Genomic DNA, 19,677 nt, shown 5'->3' with positions numbered 1-19,677 from the left:
GCAGATTGATTTCACAAAAATTATTTATGATCAACACTTTACTTGTGGCATAGTGGACCAAGCTGACAACACCGCTGGAAGACACCAGTACTAGATTCTCCCTGAACTACAAAAAGTAACGATGGATGGAATTTTCTTAATGCCTGTTCAATTTCTGATATGCTGAAGCTTTCACCCAATGGCTTCTCAACCTTGTGTACAACAGCACCTAGGACAAAAAAACAAAAGGCACAGATTTCATTAGTGTTTTTAAAATCAGGTTCAATTGCCTTGTGAGTGCTAAATTCACTTATTAACGTCAAAAAGCACTTTAAAACATAGTCACAGTTATTAGAAAGATATGTCTCAAGTTTAGCTAAAAATGTAAAAAAGCTGTGGACTTTCTCCTCTGCTTTTGGCAGTTATATGGATAAAATCAAATTGGAATGGAAATAAAGCAACCCCAAAAGAATAAATCTGGGTAACAATAGAACAACAAACAATATCCAATTTGCTGGTGACCTAGTACTATTAGTCAATTCAGAAGACCACCTGCAAGATAAGATAACAAATATAATTATAACATTAGAAAGCAACAATATGAAAATATCAATGAAACAGAAAGCCGTGGAAGTAATATGCAGATAAAAATGGACAGCTAAAATTTTAACAGATAATCAAACAATATAAGAAAAAGTTCATTCAAATATTTTGGATGTGAAACATCAACTTACACCATCATCATACATTTAGAGAAAACCATACAAAATAAAATAAAATAAATGGATTCATAATAATATTGGGGGAGGGCTAGATGGGGGAGGGATGGCATTAGAGGAAAGAAATAAGACTAAGATTACATAATCTGGTGTCAAACCTACAATACTATATGCCAGTGAAACATGAATTCTGAGAGAAAGTGATAAAAGCAAAATAGAAGCATTAGAAATAAAGATTCTTTGATCAGTATTAGGTATAAGTTTAGCATACTAAATTAGGAATACTGATGAACAAAAATCACTTGATATTAACATTATCATAGCGGAAGATGTAAATGAGTACCAACATGTAATTATGATGTTCCCAGAGAGTACTGTTATAACTAAGATTGGGCTAAATAGTGACTTTTGGATGAAAGTGATGTCTGTGGATGCTACTTTTCAATAACTGCAATTTGACACAGTTTAAAATCACATTTTATGAATTCACAATTTGTAACCCCTGCACTCTGTCAATGTCAAAATATTCCTTCTGTTATTTATCAACATTATTGTCACACTGTGATTAGTCACAAGTAATAACTAATAGGCACTGTCACATAGATCTGCTAAATGTCCTCTTCTGTAAAGTGTGCAAACTAAGTATTTCAACTATGTTGCTGACGTCTTTGTGCATGAAAGGAATGATAAATAAATGTGAAACACAATGTGACTGAATAATGAAAAGTCTTACCCTTTGTTAAAGCCACCTCATATCCCGAAATTATCTGCCATGTGTTTATTGATAAAGACTTGGTTATGACCTTTAAGGTTGATGGTATGCAACTGAAAACAGTGAGAAGTGCAGATCTTACAGTTAAAACTATATTGGGAACAGTTTAAGTGCAATACATGACAATACACACAAGAAGTTTACCTGTGTGTTGTAGTGTTGAAAAAATTATAAATTTTTGTTCCCACATACTAGGGAGTTTGAGTACATAAATTTAAATGATGAGCAGATAGCATAAAATTTTCTTTATTTCCCTCCTTGCATAATTCTAAATTGGTTCTCAAAAAACCAATAATATCATAGATATATAGGGAGGGTACTGTTAATAGTTTCACCTTTTTAAATAATGGCTGACATGATTTCTTTGGATGCACAGCATACATGTTTCTCATAATTTGTTTCTGTAATTTCAGTATGAGCATTAACTTAGTTGAATTTCCTCAAACAACAATACTGTATCTTATAACTGACTGGTAGTAGCTATGGTATGCAATTTTCCTTGAGTCCCTGTCAGTGGTATTTGCCAATATTTGCATTGTAAATGCAAAGCTACATAGTTTGCTCACTAGATATGTCCCATGTTTGTTCCAATTTCAGTTCTTGTCTACATTTAACCCTAAAAATTTCACAGAATGCATTTCTGCTAGATTTTGATTTTTATGGTTTATTTTAATTTCCTTGGATGTTGACTGTTTTGTTCTGAACAGGATCAGACTCTTAAATATTCCAGTGGTGCTGTCATGTAAGACACCTAGTCTAAAATTTTTCTCTGGTCAAATTAGCTTCTAAACTGTAAAACTTCGAGTAAAACTGAAGTGATATCAGGTGTTCCCCAGGGAGCGTCCTTGGACCTCTGCTGTTCCTGATCTATATAAATGACCTGGGTGACAATCTGAGCAATTCTCTTAGGTTGTTTGCAGATGATGCTGTAATTTACCGTCTAGTAAGGTCATCCGAAGACCAGTATCAATTGCAAAGTGATTTAGAAAAGATTGCTATATGGTGTGGCAGGTGGCAGTTGACGCAAAATAACGAAAAGTGTGAGGTGATCCACATGAGTTCCAAAAGAAATCCGTTGGAATTCAATTACTCGATAAATAGTACAATTCTCAAGGCTGTCAATTCAACTAAGTACCTGGGTGTTAAAATCACGAACAACTTCAGTTGGAAAGACCACATAGATAATATTGTGGGGAAGGCGAGCCAAAGGTTGTGTTTCATTGGCAGGACACTTAGAAGATGCAACAAGTCTACTAAAGAGACAGCTTACACTACACTCGTTCGTCCTCTGTTAGAATATTGCTGCGTGGTGTGGGATCCTTACCAGGTGGGATTGACGGAGGACATCGAAAGGGTGCAAAAAAGGGCAGCTCGTTTTGTATTATCACGTAATAGGGGAGAGAGTGTGGCAGATATGATACACGAGTTGGGATGGAAGTTATTAAAGCAAACACATTTTTCGCCGCGGCGAGATCTATTTACGAAATTTCAGTCACCAACTTTCTCTTCCGAATACGAAAATATTTTGTTGAGCCCAACCTACATAGGTAGGAATGATCATCAAAATAAAATAAGAGAAATCAGAGCTCGAACAGAAAGGTTTAGGTGTTCGTTTTTCCCGTGCGCAGTTCGGGAGAGGAAAGGTAGAGAGATAGTATGATTGTGGTTCGATGAACCCTCTGCCAAGCACTTAAATGTGAATTACAGAGTAGTCATGTAGATGGAGATGTAGACGTAGATGTAGATGTACATTAATATCTTCAACCATAAATAGGTTATACACTGATGGCATGAGACATAAGGTTCTTAGCACAAACACGAATGTTGGTCAACGGGTAACACATTGTGCAAAATGTTATAATGCTACTTTTAGTTGCTACTTGTGACATATGCCATCCTTGAGAACAGTCAAAATAATGTGATAACAGCCGATACTCAACAGCGTGACACAGGGTTCTTAGAAAGAAGTTCAAACTTTGTCCAACAGATGTGCATAGTGTTAAATGTTAATTTTGATAGTTATTTGTGGCTTATACTGTTCTTGAGAATGGTTGAAATAACATAAAAGTCGACACTCAATAGTGTGACACAATGTCCTTTAAAGGAAGTATGAACTTTCACCAACAGATGGAACACAGTATTAATTGCTACTTTTACTTGTTACTTATGATTTCTAGTTGTGACCAAAATCATAGCTAGATACTGAAAATTTGTTGTTTGAAAACTGTGAATTCTCAATTACTTGTGTTTTGTAACAGATACATGATTTCCTGTCCATCCCTTGTTATAACCATTCCAACATTAAACTGGGAAACCCCAGAAAATTATGGTAAGAACAGTTCTAACAAGATCTCACCCAGCTCTTGATCTGGAAGGAGGAGGAGGAGGAGGAGGAAGAGGAGCAGGAGAAGGAGATTAAAAAGCTACATCTTTGTATGATGACTGTACAAACAATATTGACACAAATGTTATATTCTTGGATGTGTGTTCCTCCATTTTATGCAATTATGAGCTCACCCTGGGTTCTGTATGTGTCAAGATTGTGATCATACATAGCTACATGTACAGTACATTACAACTGAATACAAGACAGATTAAGAATGAAGAGCCTGCAGTACCATAAAATACAAATAATAACTGAAATCTGTCTTTACACTTTAAAGATGCCATATTTGGAAACAGTTAGACAAGTCCAATTGTTATATACTACTTGGTAGACAGTTCCAAAATACATAAACAGTTGAAATATTTATTCAAATTGTGCAATTTATTAATGACCTACATACAACTTGAATAACATTTGATATCTGATTTGTGCAAATAGTCATGCATTTTGTAAGCTAATATATCATTCTGGAAATTTCTATAGCAAATTTTATTTTTCTATTACACATGTTGCACTTCTTATAGGATACTTCAAGGATAGTTAGTGCTGGACAGTGACTTAAAATTTGTTTATGGGCAAAGAAACAGAATACAAATAAAAATTGGAGACCACATGCAATATTAAATGCATTAGTCAACAACAACAACTTGCAGTGACATGTTTTTATCTTATTCTACAGTTCTTGAATGGCACAAAAGATTTAAAAGGCAAAATGTCACTTGAACTGAGGTAATTGGGATAGCACGTCATGCCTGACAGGTTGATTACACGGGAGAAAAAATTTTTTGAAAAGTGGGACATAATTTTGTCCAAAATATTTTTTTTATTTGAATTGCTTCGATGTCCCCCCACAATCTGACTTGGCAAAGATCCCAAACACTCAAGCAGTACTCAAGAATAGGTCTCACCAGCGTCCCATATGCAGTCTCCTTTACAGATGAACCACACTTTCCCAAATTCACCCAGTAAACTGAAGTCGACCAACTGCCTTCAGTACCACAAACCCTCATATGCTCATTTCATTTCACATCACTTTGTAACAGTAAGTCCATAAATTTAAACAACATGACTGTGAAGCTGCCCACCACTAATGCAGTAGCCAAACACTAAAAGTTCGTTTTTCCTACTCATCCGCATTAATTTACATCTTCCCAAATTTAGTAATAGCTGCTATTCATCATACCAACTAGAAATTATGTCTAGTCATTTAGTCATTTTGTATCTTCCTACAGTCAGTCAACTTCAACACCTTACAATGCACCATAGCATCATGAGCAAACAACTGGAGATTGCTGCCCACCCCATCCACCAAATCATTTATTATATAGAGAACTACTGAGGTCATATCACACTTCCCTGGAGCACTCCTGCCAATACCCTCACCTCTGATGAACACTTACCATCGAGGTCAGTATGTTGTTGTGGTCTTCAGTCCTGAGACTGGTTTGATGCAGCTTTCCATGCTACTCTATCCTGTGCAAGCTTCTTCATCTCCCAGTACTTACTGCAACCTACATCCTTCTGAATCTGCTTAGTGTATTGATCTCTTGGTCTCCCTCTACGATTTTTACCCTCCACACTGCCCTCCAATACTAAATTGGTGATCTCTTGATGCCTCAGAACATGTCCTACCAACCGGTCTCTTCTTCTAGTCAAGTTGTGCCACAAACATCTCTTCTCCCCAATACTGTTCAATACCTCCTCATTAGTTATATGATCTACCCATCTAATCTTCAGCATTCTTCTGTAGCACCACATATCAAAAGCTTCTATTCTCTTCTTGTCCAAACTATTTATCATCCATGTTTCACTTCCACACATGGCTACACTCCATACAAATACTTTCAGAAATGACTTCCTGACACTTAAATCTATACTCGATGTTAACAAATTTCTCTTCTTCAGAAACACTTTCTGTGCCATTGCCAGTCTACATTTTATATCCTCTCTACTTCGACCATCATCAGTTATTTTGCTCCCCAAATAGCAAAACTCCTTTACTACTTTATGTGTCTCATTTCCTAATCTAATCCCCTCAGCATCACCAGACTTAATTTGACTACATTCCATTATCCTCGTTTTGCTTTTGTTGATGTTCATCTTATACCCTCCTTTCAAGACACTGTCCATTCCGTTCAACTGCTCTTCCAAGTCCTTTGCTGTCTCTAACAGAATTACAATGTCATGGGCAACCTCAAAGTTTTTATTTCTTCTCCATGGATTTTAATACCTACACCAAATTTTTCTTTTGTTTCCTTTACTGCTTGCTCAATATACAGATTGAATAACATCGGGGAGAGGCTACAACCCTGTCTCATTCCCTTCCCAACCACTGCTTCCCTTTCATGTCCCTCGACTCTTATAACTGCCATCTGCTTTCTGTACAAATTGTAAATAGCCTTTCGCTCCCTGTATTTTACCCCTGCCAACTTTAGAGGTCAGTATACTGGGTTCTATTACTTGAGAAGAATTTGAACCTCTCCTGTATCTGTGAACTTATTCCACATATCTACAGCCAAAGAGTTGTATCCAGAGAAAATTTCTCGCTCTATAGCAGGGTGTATGATGTTATAAAAATTTCCAATAATTTTCATCTGTATGCCATATCTAGTCTCAAACCCGTACTTGTTCCTTTCATGTTTAGGTCATCTTAGGTAAAACTTTAGCTGTTGACAACTGGGTGTTTCACATTTCCTATTACAGGCTTCTAAGTATTATAGAGGGCCTTAATAGATAAAGGTTTTTGTAAGGAGTCTACATCTGGAAATGTACCAGTTGGATGTAAAATAAGTTTGAAGATTTGATCACTTGCAAGTCTCCCGCTTCACAGCAAACACACAGCAGATTTTTGCCTCATGTACTCTATAGGAGCCGACAGCATGGACAACGTTATGAGTACTTGTCATCAGACTCACTTGTACGTGATGAAGAGTGTCCTGTTCAATGCTGAAAGTGCAGCTCATTCATGGAGCACCTTAGTCAACCCTCCTAGTTGCAAACATACCTGTTTCTCACAGCCATTGTTGTAGTCAGATAAAAGTGGCATTCAGTGTCATATGGTAATTATAACAGAGACATATGGTAATTATAACAGAGTCTGATAATGGCACCCTCTTCTCAGTTTGTGTGTATACTGTGAAGTGGGAGATTTGGAAGTTACTCGATCTTGAAACTTGTTTGTTTCACATCCAAACAGTACATTTCTGGACATGGGTTAAGTTCCCTTTACAGCACCTAGAATCCTGTAATAGGAATTGTGAAACACCTAGTATTTTTGATGTTCATGTCTCTTGGGTATAGACTGAAATGAATCCTGTAGTTACAATCCACTAGTTGAAGTCTGCCGCCATATAAAATAAGACATGTTCTTGTATTCAATAGTTTTTCCTTCCCTGCCGTCTTCCAATCCATGTCCTTTTTACTGCTGTAATAGTTATCTGATATCTTTCAGTAATGATATTTAGCAATTATTGATGCTGGATGTAAATTATGGTTCAAATGGCTCTGAGCACTATGGGACTTAACTTCTGAGGTCATCAGTCCCCTAGAACTTAGAACTACTTAAACCTAACCAACCTAAGGACATCACACACATCCATGCCCGAGACAGGATTCGAACCTGTGACCGTAGTGGTCGCGCAGTTCCAGACTGTAGCGCCTAGAACCGCTCGGCCACTCCGGCCGGTGATGTAAATTATATTGGAAAGTCCTGAGTGTAACACAAATAAGGTAAGGAGTTACGGTAATCACTCACCATATAGATGAGACACTAAGTGGTAACCAAGCACATAGAACACCCAGTTCCTACAGAGGGAACACTTTTTTTTGTGACCAACCTCCCTGACCAAACTGAGACAAGCTAACACTGAACTTGCCTCTCTCAGTTTCTAGCTCTGTCTAATTGTGACCCTCACCAATTCCCACCCAGCTGCTTCCCGGTTATCTTTCAGAAACTCCTTACTTAAAGACTTTGCATCATCTTATTTACCTAAGTCGTTTCACAAGAACACAAGCTTCTTGGTGGATGAAAGAGCAGCCATTCACTACCTTAAAACAGGCCCTGAGTCAATCATTCTCCCTGCTAACAAAGTCTGTACCACTGTCCTGAAGAACTGCAGTGATTACCTGTCGGAACGTATCCACCAACTGTCTGATTCTTCCACCTACAAGTCCTGCCAATGGGATTCCATCCGAAGAGCCCAGCATAACCTTCAGTCCCTACTCAGGTAACACCCCTACTACCCCGTCCCCCAATTCCCCCTCCTGCCTCCCCCCCCCCCCCACACACACACACACACTTTCTACATGCTCCTCAAAATGAAACCTAACTGCCATAGATACCGGATTGTAATTAGTTACTGTGTTCCCACGAAAGACTGTCAGCTCTTGTTGGCCAATACCTATAACCCTCTACTGCATCCTACCTTCCTATATTAAGACCATACACCACTTCCCTCATAGTCTCTATATCATTCTCATGCTATAACTACGTGGATACTTGCATGTCACTACTGACACCACTTCCCTATACACCAACATCCCCCATGCCAAAGGCCACTGAACATTACTTTTCCCATTACTCTACCGTTTCCAAACTCATTACCTCTTTCCTTATACAGCTGAATAACTACATGCTTACCTATAATTACTTCTCCTTCAAGGAGAAGATATACAAACAAATTTGTGGCTGGCCATGGACATCTGGATGGCACCATCATATGCCAACCCTTTTTTGTGGGTCAACTATAGGAAAATTTCCCAGCCCTCCCAAGATCTTAAACCCCTTGCAGAGAGACATACTGACAAACTACATGACAGGAATAAAACTGAACTCCAAAAGGAGAAACATCGATGTTCATTCACTCACAGTTTGTAATTTGTCCCACTGCTAACTCTAGCCTACATAGTAGTACCTCACTGTCTTTAAATAATTGTGCAACAACTGTTTTCTGATGAAATTAGCATATAAATCAAGAACGCAAACTGAACCATACCAGACACAGCCACTATTATATCTGGATATGCTTACAGCTGGTCCACAGCAAATGATTCAAGTTTTATTCTCACAAGGTAACATATTATGCAATTTCAAACAAACAAATATGATTTGTTATTTGCAAGGTAATTCAGTAAATGAAACACTATATATATAATAACTTGGGTTCCAGCAGTATGATACTCCACACAGATTTTCAATTACTCAAGATGCACACTGAGTATCTTAATCCACTTAAAAGTATCTCTCACTGTATTTATGTAGATCAGGGTGCTGGCTTATTTTGCACTATTTCCCTCTTTGGTGTGTTATACATCTATCTTCTGGGGCAATGAAGTAAGGTAAAAAGACAAGTTAAAATATTCATTCAGCAAATCACAGCACTAAGAATGCTGTGTAAGATAGGTTCAAATGGTTCAAATGGCTCTAAGCACTATGGGACTTAACATCTGAGGTCATCAGTCCCTGTAACATAGGTAACTGCACATCACACTGACACCTCTTCGAGGATCTTTGAATTCCTACACTCAGTAAATACACACATTAGAGGTCTTCACTGTTAGCAACGAACAGCAGTTTCATTTGAATTGTGATTTGCACAACCACATTATACAGGGTGTAAATTTTAAAATTGTTGAGGCTTTCGTGGCCACTTGTTGACAAACTACCTATTGGCTTCTGTCTCGGGTTCTTCGGCCGACGTTCATCTAATGATTTTTCTGACGTTTCGCCAGCACGAGTGGCTGGCATTGTCAAAGCTTCACCCTCCATTGCCGGTGGTGAACTGGAGCCGAGCTCGCGGGCGCAGACTATATGTACCTGGCGCGCCAACGTCCGAGGGCTTCTCCGCGGTCATTTCCGGTGCGGTTCTCCTCTTGCTACCTGTGACGGTCGTTCGCTGCAGTACGGGAAGCCAGGATCCGTTGACCTTAAGGCTTTCCTCTTTCTTGTTCAAACTGTTCGCGTGTTTTTGTATTTCTACAGCTTCTCTGAACAAGCGCGTGTGATAGTGGTTCTGGCTGTAGAGAACCACTATCACACGCGCTTGTTCAGAGAAGCTGTAGAAATACAAAAACACGCGAACAGTTTGAACAAGAAAGAGGAAAGCCTTAAGGTCAACGGATCCTGGCTTCCCGTACTGCAGCAAATGACCGTCGCAGGTAGCAAGAGGAGAACCGCACCGGAAATGACCGCGGAGAAGCCCTCGGACGTTGGCGCGCCAGGTACATATAGTCTGCGCCCGCGAGCTCGGCTCCAGTTCACCACCGGCAATGGAGGGTGAAGCTTTGACAATGCCAGCCACTCGTGCTGGCGAAACGTCAGAAAAATCATTAGATGAACGTCGGCCGAAGAACCCGAGACAGAAGCCAATAGGTAGTTTGTAAATTTTAAGCTGACAAACCAGAATAACTTGAAAAATAAGGTTCACACAAAAAAATGTGTAGAATCCAAAGTTGATTATTTTCGAGGGGACATCTGCTACTGCTAAAATTAGCCCACCACCCCAGCCCCTTGGCAGTTGGGCAGGAGGCAACTTAAAAAATTCAAATGGGAACCCCCAATTTTTATTGCGGAATCAGATTCTACATAAAAAACTATGTACATTTTGTCTTAAACATTTGTTTTGATCCTTGGTAGTTGGCACTGTAATTCAAGAAAATCCATGTTCTCATTTTTGCATAGAAAATCGTTACAGATATATAAAAAATACTTATTTACTTCATAAATTTTGATTTGCTAAAACTAAAACTCTCCCTCTCTCCACATAGGGTGGGGTTTGAGAGAGAGGAATTAGAGTTTTACAAATATTGACCCAATGGGAATTTTTTGAGTTATTCTGGTTTGCCAACTTAAAATTTACACCCTGTATAACAGAAAAATATCCATGTAGATTTTGCCTCCATGTACAGAGTTTATATCTTCAAAAAGACTCTATTCATCATTTAAAAAATTATAGAAATTTAAAAAAAAATTAATTTGTGTTAGCTTTATGACTAATAACAATGCTCTTTGTAGACAGATCTCTATTCTTTCAACAGAAACAATTTTTAACAAAACAGTTTATTGCAGCTAAGTACTCATATAAAATCTTCAATGCCTTTGATGGATAAGACATTTTCAATAGCCTATGGACAAATTCTTGGCCTAAGGCTGCATCAGAATATGCTGGGAGAATGTTAGAAGCTTCACACAAATGTTGACTTCTTGCATTACATGAATATATTCCAATAAACTTTACCAATAAATGTAATGAGCTTGCTACTGTTCTTCACCAGTAACAAAGCTAACTAGACAGAGATATCTGTTGTTCTGCAATCAGTGTCATTGTAATCAAACAGATATTAAGCTACCAAGAAAAGATATGTGATAACTACTCAAACTGAATTCAAATGATGGAAGTCACTGGTACTGAGGTATGCTATAAATTCTGGCTAACTGAAAACAACATACCAATAGTTCAGAGCATAATCTGCTTTGGTTCTGTCAGAATACTTAACCAACATTTTTAAGGAACAAAGCACCCTGAGTGCCACTTTTGACTCCTTTTGGAAATAGCTGTTATTATCTCACACATAATGGTAAAATATAAAGATTGTTAGTTCTGTAACACATATGAATCGGGTATTTTTGGAACCTCATAAGTCACATAGTGGAAACTTGAGAGAAAACCGAAAAACCTTACCTTAGAATAAACTATAAACTATTTGTAAAGTGTTTTTCCTCTGAGGATTAATACTTATGGAAAGACACCATGGACATATGACATAAATTTTAATTAGTTATTAAATTTCCCAGTAGGTAATTTAAACTCTGTAACTTATGAGATCCCCCCATGAACCATGGACCTTGCTGTTGGTGGGGAGGCTTGCGTGCCTCAGCGATACAGATAGCCGTACCGTAGGTGCAACCACAATGGAGGGGTATCTGTTGAGAGGCCAGACAAACGTGTGGTTCCTGAAGAGGGGCAGCAGCCTTTTCAGTAGTTGCAAGGGCAACAGTCGGGATGATTGACTTATCTGGCCTTGTAACAATAACCAAAACGGCCTTGCTGTGCTGGTACTGCGAACGGCTGAAAGCAAGGGGAAACTACAGCCGTAATTTTTCCCGAGGACATGCAGCTTTACTGTATGATTAAATGATGATGGCGTCCTCTTGGGTAAAATATTCTGGAGGTAAAATAGTCCCCCATTCGGATCTCCAGGCGGGGACTACTCAAGAGGATGTCGTTATCAGGAGAAAGAAAACTGGCATTCTACGGGCCGGAGTGTGGAATGTCAGATCCCTTAATCGGGCAGGTAGGTTAGAAAATTTAAAAAGGGAAATGGATAGGTTAAAGTTAGATATAGTGGGAATTAGTGAAGTTCGGTGGCAGGAGGAACAAGACTTCTGGTCAGGTGACTACAAGGTTATAAACACAAAATCAAATAGGGGTAATGCAGGAGTAGGTTTAATAATGAATAGGAACATAGGAATGTGGGTAAGCTACTACAAACAGCATAGTGAACGTATTATTGTGGCCAAGATAGATACGAAGCCCACACCTACTACAGTAGTACAAGTTTATATGCCAACTAGCTCTGCAGATGACGAAGAAATTGAAGAAATGTATGATGAAATAAAAGAAATTATTCAGATAGTGAAGGGAGACGAAAATTTAATAGTCATGGGTGACTGGAATTCGAGTGTAGGAAAAGGGAGAGAAGGAAACACAGTAGGTGAATATGGATTGGGGGGAAGAAATGAAAGAGGAAGCCGCCTGGTAGAATTTTGCACAGAGCATAACTTAATCATAGCTAACACTTGGTTCAAGAATCATAAAAGAAGGTTGTATACCTGGAAGAATCCTGGAGATACTAAAAGTATCAGATAGATTATATAATGATAAGAGAGAGATTTAGGAACCAGGTTTAAAATTGTAAGACATTTCCAGGGGCAGATGTGGATTCTGACCACAATCTATTGGTTATGACCTGTAGATTAAAACTGAAGAAACTGCAAAAAGGTGGGAATTTAAGGAGATGGGACCTGGATAAACTGAAAGAACCAGAGGTTGTACAGAGTTGCAGCGAGAGCATAAGGGAACAATTGACAGGAATGGGGGAAAGAAATACAGTAGAAGAAGAATGGGTAGCTTTGAGGGATGAAGTAGTGAAGGCAGCAGAGGATCAAGTAGGTAAAAAGACGAGGTCTAGTAGAAATACTTGGGTAACAGAAGAAATATTGAATTTAATTGAAGAAAGGAGAAAATATAAAAATGCAGTAAATGAAGCAGGCAAAAAGGAATACAAACGTCTCAAAAATGAGATCGACAGGAAGTGCAAAATGTCTAAGCAGGGATGGCTAGAGGACAAATGTAAGGATGTAGAGGCTTATTTCACTAGGGGTAAGATAGATACTGCCTACAGGAAAATTAAAGAGACCTTTGGAGATAAGAGAATGACTTGTATGAATATCAAGAGCTCAGATGGAAACCCAGTTCTAAGCAAGGAAGGGAAAGCAGAAAGGTGGAAGGAGTATATAGAGGGTCTATACGAGGGTGATGTACTTGAGGACAATATTATGGAAATAGAAGAGGATGTAGATGAAGATGAAATGGGAGATACGATACTGCGTGAAGAGTTTGACAGAGCACTGAAAGACCTGAGTCGAAACAAGGCCCCCGGAGTAGACAACATTCCATTGGAACTACTGACGGCCTTGGGAGAGCCAGTCCTGACAAAACTCTACCATCTGGTGAGCAAGATGTATGAAACAGCCGAAATACCCTCAGACTTCAAGAAGAATATAATAATTCCAATCCCAAAGAAAGCAGGTGTTGACGGATGTGAAAATTACCGAACCATCAGTTTAATAAGTCACAGCTGCAAAATACTAACACAAATTCTTTACAGATGAATGGAAAAACTAATAGAAGCCAACCTCGGGGAAGATCAGTTTGGATTCCATAGAAACACTGGAACACGTGAGGCAATACTGACCTTACGTCTTATCTTAGAAGAAAGATTAAGGAAAGGCAAACTTACGTTTCTAGCATTTGTAGACTTAGAGAAAGCTTTTGACAATGTTGACTGGAATACTCTCTTTCAAATTCTGAAGTTGACAGGAAGTCGTTTCTGAAAGTATTTGTATGGAGTGTAGACATGTATGGAAGTGAAACATGGACGATAAATAGTTTGGACAAGAAGAGAATAGAAGCTTTCGAAATGTGGTGCTACAGAAGAATGCTGAAGATTAGATGGGTAGATCACATAACTAATGAGGAAGTACTGAATAGGATTGGGGAGAAGAGAACTTTGTGGCACAACTTCACCAGCAGACGGGTACGGTTGGTAGGACATGTACTGAGGCATCAAGGGATCACCAATTCAGTATTGGAGGGCAGCGTGGAGGGTAAAAATCGTAGAGGGAGACCAAGAGATGAATACACTAAGCAGATTCAGAAGGATGTAGATTGCAGTAGGTACTGGGAGATGAAGAAGCTTGCACAGGATAGAGTAGCATGGAGAGCTGCATCAAACCAGTCTCAGGACTGAAGACCACAACAACAACAACAACTTATGAGATTTTAAAACTAAATGAACAACATTGTTTTTTATTTTCTTAAAGAAAAAAATGATACATATATATGTTTTACTGACGAGTGTAACTATTTTATTTGAGTATAAAAAGTAATGACATTTACAGTTCCAGTATATTAGATCCAGTTTGCGCAAGCGAAATATTTTAATAAATAATGACACATAGAACTAAATAAACTGCCAGAAAAAAACTGCAACACCAAAAAATAATTAATGTAGACTAACGGAATTTTGAGAATGCATTTGTCTGAGTAATATATTTAAGTGATTAACATTGTAGTACTGCATGTTAATGTAAGCATGAGATAAGCCATTGCAAATGTGAAATGTTGGTACATTAATAACAGATGTAGCCAACAGAATGTTGACTGCAAGCTTACAAATGTGCATCTATTGTGCTGTACAGGTGTCGGATGACAGTTTGTGGAATTGTCTTCCACACTTGTTGCACTTGGTCTGTCAATAAAGGGACAGTTGATGCTGTTTGTGGGTGATGCTGGAGTTGTCTGATGGTGTACGTGCTTTATTGGAGACCAGTCTGGAGATTGAGTAGATCTGAGTAATGTTTTAACACTCTGTAGTGTGCTGGGTTACAACAGTGGTATGTGGGCAAGTGTTGTCCTGTTGGAAAATGCCCCTGGAATGCTGTTCACGAATGGCAGCACAACAGGTCGAATCACCAGACTGATGCACAATTCTACTCTCAGGGTGTGAGGGATAAACATGAGAGTGCTCCTGTTGTCATACAAAATTTAACCCGAGACCGTCACTAGTGGTGTAGGTCCAGTGTGTCTAGCACATTTACAGGTTGGGTGCAGGCCCTCAACTGACATCCTTCTAACCAACACATGCCCATCACTGGCATGAAGGCACAACCATCTTTCATCAGAAAACACAACAGACCTCCACCCTGTCCTCCAGTGAGCTCTCGCTTGACACTGCTGAAGCAGCAAATGGTGGTGGTTAGGGGTCAGTGGAATTCACGCTACAGGGCGTCTGGCTCAGAGCTGTCCTTGAAGTAAACAATTAGTAGAAGTCAGTCGTTTACTGTGGTGCCCGATGCTGCTCAAATTGCTGCTGCTGATGCAGAATGATCTGACAAAGCCAAACACTGAACACACTGGTCTTCCCTCTTGGTAATGCCACGTGGCCATGTGGACCAAATATTCTCATGACCACCAGTGCCAGCAGGTATGTACAGTGGCTACATTCCTGCCAAGTCTTTCTGCAATATTTCAGAAGGAACATCCAGCTTCTCGGAGCCCTATAACGTGACCTCATTCAAACTCAATGAGATGCTGATGATGACATCTTTGTTACCTTAAAGGCATTCTTGACTAACAATAACTCATCACACCCAATCTCAATGGTAATGAATGATCACGACCATTACTACGTGTATTTAAAGCAAACCAGATTTGAATCCTCACCATGACACTATCAGCACCACTCTCTTATTGTAAGTTTAAATTGAAACCTGTACAATTTGACACGTTTCATATCCTTGTGATTGACTCATTAACTGGATCTACGGAAATAAATAAATAAATAAGTACTAGTGCAAAATTTGAATAGACATTGCCTTCCTCTGTAGAAACATCCCTACCAGCTCATGTTTTTGTCACACAACTCGTTCTTAGTGTTATGATTTTTATTCCTACACTGTAGTATTCCAAAAACTTTTAATTTCCTCCCCGTTACATAGGTATCCCTCTAGCTTCCTAAGACACTTCATTTTCTTTATATCAATTGGAAGATTACTCAAGTACACTGTTTATTATGGCATTGTAATGATGCTGGGATGATAGTTTAGAAGTGTGAATGTGTGATGTACAAGGCTATTAAATTGGCTAGCCTCCAGTACACCAAAATGATCTCTTGAGTGGGTGAAATGGTTATATTGTGATACTTTCTCATTTTGAGACATTGCTCTACTGTAGGATTCAATGAACAGGACAGTTTTCTTGAATAAGGGAAGCCACTAAGTTTAATAAGCAACAATATCATTATGTTTTAGCCCTATAGTGTGAGTGCACATAACCAAAAAGCATATGATACAAGCACCTCCATGGGCCAGCCTAGAGATGTTGCCTCACAGCCTGGACAGACAGCACAGCAAGCACTGTGCTGTGTGCACAACAACCAATATAAGCCCATCATGCTGGGCACTTAGTATATTGTATGTTTGTTGTATGTTCATCTGCAAGACTGTATATGAATGTGTTCTGTAGTTATGAGACTTTGTAGTGTTGTATACTTCATTCAGTGTATTGTGCAGCTCTTCATATGGAAGCAGAATAAAACTTGGTTGGTGCTACTTCAGCGTGTCAGCAACAGAAGTTCTTCAATCTCCTGTTGAACAACACCAAGCTCTCGCTGATCAGTAGCAGACTCTAAACAATTTGACAGCATTACTGACCTGCCAGGCTCTATTGCACTGATGCAACCCGCACTATTTTCTCCATATGATTATTCTGTGGAAGATTGGGACACATATGTAAAATGCCTTCAAACAACATTTCCAAGCTTCTGGAATTGCCAATCCCAATTTGTGCAAGGGATTATGTCAGTCATGGATTTATCCTCGTGTTTATCACCTTTTGTGTCAATTAGCTCTTCTTCAGAAACCTGCCAGTCTCTCTTTTGATAAAATGTGTCAGTTGCTCTCTAATTATCATTGCAAACATACTCATGTTATTGCTGCTTGTGTTGAGTTCTACAGCTGGCAAATGCAACCACAAGTCATACATAGCTTGCACAGCAAAATTTCATTGTCTTAGCTGTCACTGCCAGTTTGTCACTGAGGCCCACTGGGATGCTTAAGCTGATTCCACAATATGTGATCCTATAATATGCCTGGCTTCTGACAGGGAACTCCTTGAACATGCTTTACAATGTCATAATCCCTCTCTCGTAGATACTCTGAACATTGCTCTGGCTTTTGAAGTATCTAGGGCAGTAGAACATCCGACAGAAGCATGGCCTGAAGTAGAGGCCATTGCTTCCTCTTGTCCTTTGCTGCCATTGGTTAGCTCATGGAGGGAAGGTGATGCAGCCTTGCAAACATGGCCTCCATGCTGCATGAGGTAGTGCTATGCTAAGAAGCAGCAGTTAGCAACACAACAGTGGCCACATGCTTCTCTTCCATAGCATCTTTATTGTTTTGTTCAATATGAGCAGGCCATATGCCCAAAGCATTGGCCAAATGTAACCATTGTAAGGAAAGAGCATGTTGTGTCTGTGTGCAACTGTTAATCTCTTTCAGCAGACATGAATATGGATGTCAACAGTGTTTCCAAAGTGATGGTAACCCAAACGAACTCTACACTGAAGTGTGTGTGTGATGGACAAGATGATAAAAATGCAAGTGGACATGGATGCAACAATGACTTTGTTAAATTCTCAAATCTATGTGGATCTTGGATTTCATTGGTTGGTGAGTTATAACAACCAACAAGTATCCATATTGGGACAGTTTCTTATTTCTGTAATGTACAAACCAGTGTTTCAGACTTTGACATTTCCAGTAGTGGGTGATGCCAACACTGAAAACTTATTTGGGTTGACACCTTCACAATTTTTGGATTTTCTATTTCTCATTAAGTGCATCTGGTATCGGATCAAGTTCCGTACCGATAAATGGATGTGCTCTGCTCAGAATATTCCTTCCTGTTTTTGGAATTTTTGTAGTGTGCTACCAGTTTCAAGGGTCGCATCACAATAAAAGCAACAGCACCCCCCCCCCCATTTTTTTTATTTGTTTTATTTTTTTCACCCAGTCTCTGTAGCTTTAAGGGAGCAAGTCAAATCGAACTAGATTGACATACATCTTTGGGTTTTGTCATACCTGTCTCCTCTAGTGAATGGTCTGCTCCACTGGTAATTGTCAAAAAACCTAATGGCAACCTTTGGCTCTGTGGTGAATCTAAAACATCTATAAATTCACAGTCTGTTATTGATACCTATCCATTACCCCATCCACAAGAACTCTGAGAATAGCTTCACAGTAGGCAATATTTTTCCAAAATAGACTTGTCAGAAGCCTACATACTATTTCCTCTGGATGATGATTCCAAATGAGTCCTAGTAGCGAATACCCCCTGTGGGTTGTATCAACACCAGCAGCTGCCATTCGGCATGGCTAGCATGCCTGCCATTTTCCAATGATTTTTGGAGCAACTCAAGCCTCCATGCAGGGGTGCATCAACTACCTGGATGATATTATCTCAGGTTCCACAACAGATGAACATTTGCAGAACCTTCATGCCTTGTTCACGGTGCTACAAGCCGCTGGTCTGAAATGTACCTTGGACAAATCACAATTTTTTCAGCTGTCTATCACCTACCTCAGTTCTTAAGTCTTGTGTGCTGGTGTCAAGCCTCTATGACAGCAAGTTGATGCCTTTACAGCTTTGCTGTGTCCTAAAATTTCTTCCTGAGGCAGTCACACTGGCCCAGCCACTTCATGCTCTCTTATGTAAAGATGTGCATTTGCACTGGTCACTCACCTGCGAGCCTGCTCTTGTCCTGTTAAGATCAATATTATACTTGGCACCTTGCCTGGTTGCCTTCAAAGCAGGCAACATCTTGCTTTGATCATAGATGCCTCTCAGCATGGCCTTGGGGCTGGGCCTGCACACAAAGATGCAGACTGTTCTGACCCCCTTTTGCGTACACTTCCTAAACTGTGGATTCGGAGCAACAGGGCTACTCACAAGTGGAAAAATAAGTCCAAGCTCCAAAAATTTCATGTTTTCCTTTATGATTCTAAGTTTAATTTGATTACTGATCATAAACCTCTGGATTCTCTTTTCAGTCCTTTGTTTTCTTTACAGGGCAAAGTATCCCATTCCTGCAATGCTGGGCCCTCTTTTTGTCATGCTGTAACTATGAGTATCATTTCCAACTCTCAGTACAACACACTAATGCAGATGGTCTTCCCTGGTTGCCGATTGGCCCCAATTCCGCATTTAATTAGGATGAACTGTTGTGTTTCCATTTTGATTTTGAAGCCAAAAACACTGTGGATGGTTTTCCCATTAGCAGTTCTTGGATGTCTGTGGCTGTCACGGTCAATCCTGTCTTACGTCTGGTTGTTCAGTTTCTCCACCACGGTTGGCTGGATAAACCACTGGGGCAGGAGTCAGGTCCTTTATGTAATTATTATGCTCTGTGCCACCACTTCTCAGTTCTAGATGGTGCGTTGCTGTTGGCTGCTGAAGAGCCAGTGCCCAGAGTTGTGATCC

The 19,677-nt window shown here is 39.4% G+C and overlaps 1 protein-coding gene across 1 annotated transcript in view; it reads right to left on the bottom strand.

Moving 5' to 3' along the window:
* Positions 1-19,677, bottom strand: part of LOC126253650 (alanine--glyoxylate aminotransferase-like) — a 97,739-nt gene that overhangs the window by 47,495 nt on the left and 30,567 nt on the right. Inside the window, exon 3 of the mRNA XM_049955158.1 lies at positions 43-208. Coding sequence (XP_049811115.1) covers positions 43-208 — 166 coding nt within the window. The remainder of the gene's footprint in view (positions 1-42; positions 209-19,677) is intronic.

Source organism: Schistocerca nitens, chromosome 4 (genome assembly GCF_023898315.1).
Source record: "Schistocerca nitens isolate TAMUIC-IGC-003100 chromosome 4, iqSchNite1.1, whole genome shotgun sequence".
Taxonomy (NCBI): Eukaryota; Metazoa; Arthropoda; class Insecta; order Orthoptera; family Acrididae; genus Schistocerca; species Schistocerca nitens.
This window is presented reverse-complemented; position numbering and strand designations above follow the sequence as displayed.